This window comes from Nanorana parkeri, unplaced genomic scaffold (assembly GCF_000935625.1).
Source record: "Nanorana parkeri isolate BGI_ZX_2015 unplaced genomic scaffold, ASM93562v1 scaffold1260, whole genome shotgun sequence".
NCBI classification, from domain to species: domain Eukaryota; kingdom Metazoa; phylum Chordata; class Amphibia; order Anura; family Dicroglossidae; genus Nanorana; species Nanorana parkeri.
In genome coordinates, this window is record NW_017307528.1 from 101,598 (window position 1) to 108,447 (window position 6,850).

The 6,850-nt window shown below is 45.5% G+C and overlaps 1 protein-coding gene across 1 annotated transcript in view; it reads left to right on the forward strand.

The window, feature by feature from the left end:
* The first annotated feature begins 1,119 nt into the window (after positions 1-1,119).
* DGKZ (diacylglycerol kinase zeta) overlaps positions 1,120-6,850 on the forward strand; it is a 79,850-nt gene continuing 74,119 nt past the window's right edge. The window contains exon 1 of the mRNA XM_018568900.1: positions 1,120-1,684. Coding sequence (XP_018424402.1) covers positions 1,134-1,684 — 551 coding nt within the window. The 5' untranslated portion in view covers positions 1,120-1,133. The remainder of the gene's footprint in view (positions 1,685-6,850) is intronic.

Sequence of the window (6,850 nt, forward strand, 5' to 3'; positions counted from 1 at the left end):
CAGGCGGCGAGTCATTACCCGTCCCTGGCTTCCTGATTGGCCAGTAAGCCGCATCCATGCTTCCTTGTCACCTGGTGACGAGGAAGCATGGAGGCGGCTTCCCGGCTAATCAGGAAGCCAGGAGGCGAGTCTCTACACACTGCCTTGTTTCCTTACTGGTAATTCCGGTATCGTCATTCGCTACCAGAAAAAAAATGTCGCTGCACTTACTCGGTACCGAAAAAACGGCATTGATTCATCTCTACTTTTTAGTGTGTTGACCGTTGAAAAAGTGGAACTGAATTTTCAGTAAGTACATCACCCACGTACCCATCTTCTCGTGTAGTCTCCTACAATCCTTGTATCGGTTAGGTCGGCTGTCACACTACATGGTTCTTGGTAAAGATATTGCACAGAAACTGTCCAATTATTTTGTAACTCACGTGGCTACCTCATGTAGTTTGCCGTGGTTTTTATGCATTAGACCTGCATTTGAAGCATGCTTTACTTCCACTTTGGCAATTCTTTATTTCCTTTATAGTTTGGGTAACCATTGGACCTGTATTGCTTTGTGCTATGTGGGTGTAGCCAGTCCTATGAGGTCCACCAAGTAACATCACTGGGGTTTTTCCTTCTCTTCTTCAGGTCCTGAATGCTACAGAGAATGGCACCGTGTAATGATTGGGCCTGTTCTCTACAGCATTTCTCTGTGAGCCCAGGGAGGCTTTATAATGTACCCCCCGGGGGAGGTCCTTGACACATAGGAAATGGGTTCAATAACACTGGGCATAGAGTGGTGAGTCTGCAGGGTTGGGGAAGGGGTGAGTATTAAAGCAAAACTGACTTTTTTTTAAAATTAGTTTTAATAAGTTTTTATCTAAAACTGAAGCTGGTCTTAAGTCAATGAAACTGAAGGATTGGGTTCATGTAGGTGAGTGAAATTTACTCACTGCACTTCCCTTTACTGATACACTACCCACTTGGTAATTTAATGTGGAGCTGTCCTTTAATTTCACGTGGTTAGATATTTCTGTATCTCTGAACTAATGATGATTGCTGAAGCTTTGCTGAATTTTAACTTGGCGGTTTCTACACCAACAGCCCCTTCCTCTGCTGGCCACACTCTGCCCAACCCCCTCCTCAACGAGGGCACAATGGACGCATTTTTTAAAAGACATTTCAGAAAAAAACCCGCTCCTCCACCCTCAGAGACATTTTGCCCGCCAGCTTTGCGGCGGTGCAATGTGGCCATTACCACCGGAAAAGCACGCCGTAGATCCAGTGTTGGTCTGGCATCTTCCTCCCTTTCTATGCAAAGACGATGTTCAATCCCTCAGGCACAACCTCTCCCTCCTAGTTTGGTGACATCGGGACGTGGGGGGAGAAGAGATGGGCGAAGGAGGTCTAGTACCACCACTCCGGGCCTGAGTCCTCGTTTTGCTGTTCAGAGGAGACGTGCGGGCAAGCTTCACTCCATTGATCATCAACTTTTGGGGCCTTCTATGTTGTTGGCCAGCCTCATTCCAATAAAGAAAGCTGCAGAAGTGAAGGAAGAGGAATCGGAGGAGGAAGCGGAGGAGGAAATGGAAGATATGTCGGAGGAAGGAACTGATCAGGAGAGCATTATCTCCAGTACTTCTGACCATAAAAGTAGTGAGGAGATGTGTGAGCTTCCTTCTTGTTCCACCACTGACCGCCGAAAACTGTAGGCAGGGGACTGAGTAAAGGTGGGGTAGGGGGGCTAAATGTGTACCTAGTATATTATTTATTATTATATTTACAGGAAAGCTGCCATTTTTATATATATTTGCTACATGACTTTTAGCTATTTTGTGAACATGAACAAGTCTCCTCAGCTTCTTAATTACCAGATTGAAGGAATCAATTACCTATTACATCAAGAGGAGATGCATCCAAGAGGCTCTGTTACCTCAATACATCCAAGAGTCTCTGTGACTTCAATACTTATTTGTACAGAGCAGTAAAAGGAAAATACTCATTCCAAGGGCTCACTGGCTCTGGTTACCCTCCAATAGGCAGGCAGAAAGTCACTCAAATCATTAACAGAAGAAGCTCCAGACCAAAATGGTCAAGTCCAAATTGCTTTAATAGTTCACAATAAAATATCCAAGTATAAATATAGACAATACAAAATTTGCACAACTATTGTATTGTCCATATTTATACATTCCCGTAGATCTGATCAGCATTTTTTTTAAATTTGCAAGTTGCCTGGCTTTTTATGCCGAAACTCTGGCTTCACTACATTCTGAAATATTGAACTGGAACATATAAGCAGATCAGGAGAGAGAGGGCTCGTTCAAACCAAATGCAGTGCGTTCCGGCCCGATTCTAGCCAGAGCGCACTGCCTCGCATTGGGGCTGGTGTTCTATCAAAGATTGTGACTGGGTTGGAATGTGTGACCGGTCACATGGTCACACATTTTAACCTAACTCTGCCCACTTTTTCGGTGGTGGAATATGTGAATTCCAACGCTTTCTGAGCTGTTCCAGGGCAGATCGGCATCGCAGATCATATGTGCAGGAGAACTGATCTGCCCTGGAACAGCTGATCGGTCCTGAAATGTCACTTCTGTCTGACTTTGTGACTGCGATCTCGCATTCCACAAAGTTGGACACATTCCACATTGGTACAAGCTTGCTTTATTGCATTCTTCTGACGTGTGCCTCCCCATCCAGGAGCTTATTCATAAAGGGCTTCATTGGTTTCGTTCCGGAAAAGTTTCTTTCAAAGTTTACTGAAAAACAAAACCTTCTTTTTTTAGATAGAGTCGGGTGATGGGTAAGGCCCCCATCAGGTTTATTTTCTGTCTGTGTCCTTATAGAAAGATTTCCCTTTACTTCCTCATCAAGAGACATGGCAGGAAGTAAGAGGAGACCTCTGCAAAGCACGGGGATATCCCTTCTTAGCTGCCCCTGAAACAGATGCCACAATTAAAAACAAAAATTCCCCTTGTTGTTTCTGTTCCTGTGACATCTCAAAAATGTCAAAGCTAAACTTTGTAGTGAGTCCGTCCATCCCCCTGCACTGCAAGGGTTAAATGCTCCTTTTTGTCTAGAGAACCTTTAAATTAAGTTTTAATTACCTTAATTCTCTGTCCCGCGGGGATCCTCCTCTATGTGTCATCTGTCCTCCGAGGCCTCTTCATGGCGCACCATCCATCAGTTGCACTCTGACATAATTGTGTACAATGCAAGACTAGCAGTCCTGTAAGTAAGGATGCTGAGGGCCCCCTCACAACCCAGATTTTAATGGTACCCTACACAAAAACGAGCATTTAACGAGTCATTACATTGCTGCCTGGCTTCCTGATTGGCCAGGAAGCCGGCTCCATGCTCCCTCGTCAATTGGTGATGAGGGAGCATGGAGCTGGCTTTTCAGCCAATCAGGAACCCTGGCTGCCTGTAATGACTTGCTGCCCAGCTTCCTAATTGGTCGGGAAGCTGGTCAATCAGGAAGCAGGGCGGCGAGTGATTACCCAGCCCCCGGCTTCCTGTTTGACCAGAAAGCCGACTCCATGCTTCCTCGTCACCTGGGGCTAATCGGGACTCGCCGCCCGACTTCCTTAATGGGACTTCTAGTATCGGTATTCAGTATCGGTGAGTACCAAAAAAAATGTTGGTGCTCAATACCGAAAAACCGGTATCTGTGCATCCCTAGTCACCAGGACCAATAGCGAGGGAGACTTTCCCCCCTCCTTTAAAAGCATGATAAAGGCTCTAATCCTTCCACATTCTATCCAAAGCATTAACAAAAGGTTTTGGCTTTAGAGACACTATTCTGTCACAGAGCTGAACTGCTGAGATAACAGACAGAACACTCAACGTTATCTGAAGTCCGTGGTACACGGTATCCATGGACGTGGCTGTAGTCACAATAGTGTTTTGCACCACTGCTAGAACAATCGGGGGAGAGCTCAAGGTCAGTGAGCAATGTTGGATTTGTCATCTCATTTCCATGTTTTGACTGTAGCAACACTTCAATTATTTAAAGCGATGAAGCAGCAGTGAGCTCGCTTGTGGTGCGTGTCGGTTGCCTGCTCTCCAAGCCGTCTACAGTTCAGTGTAGTATGAACAGCAGGTTTATGGACCGGTCCTGGTTTCAGGATCGTTTATTATCATTGTCACTGGTTCATTTTCTTTCTACAATGATGTTTTTATGTACTAGTCATTCCCGTCCTTTAGGTCATACACCTAGTGATGTTTTTGTAAACAGATTTTTGAATGATCAAAGCTAGTTATGTGCGGGGGGCTGGGGGTGAACCCAGTGCGCAGAAGTTTGGCCATGCCTGTGCAAATCTATGACTGACGCACCCCCTCCCAGCCCAATCAGTTGGGGCCAGGGTCATTCCCTACCCCACAGTGACACATCATAAATAGGTGGGGAATGCCCCAACCGCAACTGATTGGGGGGGGGTTAGTCACAGTTTTGCATGTGCTTGGCCAAACTTCGCCAAACTGGGTTCGCTCCAAGTCCACGCACATCACTAATCAGAACGTTTGCAACTGATTGGTAGGTATATATTGCAATTGATTTTATACAACTTATACACTTGAGTGATGGGTCATTGTGATGTCTTCTGCTCTAAACAGTAGCAGATATATCTGTTATATTGTAATTGGCCTGTTCTCTTAATGATGGCTTGTGTGGACACCTGTGAGGCAGTGCAGTGAGCACTCCTTATGCACAACTGCTGCAAGAATTGCAATTACAGGATAGGCTCTGACCTTGGTCCCCGTTCACACCTAGGCATTCTGTCACTCAAAGGTAAGTGCAACAAAATGCTCAAGACAAGGAATCCCATTGGCTTGTCTTGAGTGCTATATAATACTCAATTGAAGGAATCCCATTCATTCCTATGGCCCCTGTTCACACATGAGCATTTTGTTGCAAAAAGTTTCTCATTGAAGTCTATAAGACTAAAAAGCACTGCAGTCTGCCCAAAAATGCTCAGATGGGAGGGGCCATAGGAATGAATGGGATTCCTTTTGTCACGCTTAACTTTGAGCGACAACGCGCCTAGGTGTGAACGGGGTCCCAGACTCAAATTGAATGAAGAGAAGCAGTAAGGCTTGTTCACATCAGCAGCCGCATTCTAATGGGCCTCTGATGTGGGTCCTAAAGTAAGCGGTGCCCATGTGTTATAAATGTTTTTTTGTTTTTTTTGATCAGCTATGTATAAAATACTGCGACTGGATCAATCTTTTAATTCTTTTGGTGTTTCAGTGAACAGACGCAGCTTGTATGGTACATCTGACATGTTTAGCTGTCGCGAAATGCTCCCTGCGCTTTTTTTGCAGCGCTGATCACTACGGTTTCCATACAGCTTTCAATGGAACCGCGCTGATCAGCTCGGTTATGGCCGTTTTTCATTGCGTTTTAACGTTGAAACGCAATTAAAACCTCCCAAAACCTCCCTTGAGAGATCAGCGCGGGAACCGCCCTGGTGTGAGTGGGCTCTAAGAAGTCCCCATGAGCACTTCTTCAAGAAGCGACAGTTAAGCTTTTTGCTCGGAGTTACGAGTCTTCTTTCCTGGAGTCTATTAAACCTCATTTATGAACATTACACTGGTATTATAAATCTAGCGCAGAGTGCGTCAAATATATTCCGTGCATGTTCAAACACTCGCAGCTGCTATGATAAATTCCACCCAAAATGTCCTGTGACACCAGGGTCATAGTTGCGCCCAGTATCAAATGTTTATTTGGAAACCATTATTATTTTTTAAAATGGAACATTAGTGTAAGAAAAGTGTAAAAAAAATATACAAACGATAAATAAAAAAATAGTAATAACTTTAAAAAAAAAATTGACCAAAATTGGGTTTTCCATGAACACTCCGCACCTGCTCACTGCTTAGAAGAGTGTGACCTTTATGAGCCGAGAAGCGCAAATTACTAATTTAAACATCAGATAATTTATATTGTCTTTTATAGACTTTTTCTTCATACTGTTTGTGTTGTCTGTGCTTGGCACGGTCCTATCTGTCCTTAGAAACAGATACTTAGCTTTGTTATTGCCTTTCGTCTAGTGTTTAATGGGGGCAGGCGCTGTGTTTATTTTGGCTGTAGATTGTGTTCTCTCCTGGCACTGTCTGTGGGCACCTGTGTAATATCTTTGGGATACGACGCTCTCCCCGATGCATGGCTAGTCCTGCCGTGCTGACGTTCTGAACTCTGCAAGGGGTGCGCCTATGTTTTATGGGGAATATCACACAACAGCTCATTGTTATTGTCAGAATATAAAACCGCCATAGTAATGAGTGTTATGCTGCTCAGTCTGTGCTAAGACTGTTCTGCCTCATGTTGGACCATATTAGTGATGTTTTAGGCCTCATTCACACTAGAAAAGGCCGGCATGTACAGCGCCGTGCACGGCCGTATTGGGCAGCTCTCGGGAAGGACAGGTGCTGCGTGTGATTAGTACGCAGCCCCTGTCCTTCTCTATGGGACTACGCGGCCGTACGCTGACCTACGTTCACCCAGCCTGCACGTCGGTGCGGGTGTCCGTACTCGTACGCTGACAGGATGGATCCTGTCTGAGCCGGGACACCCGCACCCATACGGACCTGCACTTGGGGTGAGCGTAGGGCAGCGTACAGCCGCATACTCCCATAGAGAAGGACAGGGGCTGCGTACTAATCACACGCAGCACCTGTCCTTCCCGGGAGCTGCCTGATACGGCCGTGCACGGAGCTGTACATGCCCGCCTTTTCTAGCGTGAATGAGGCCTTAACCTTTGACTGCCAAGAATGTAAAACTATAGTCTAACCCTCCAACTTTTGTTTTAAACAAGTCAACTATATACATGCCCGAGCTGTGCTGGGACTCCAGGCCAACATACTGACC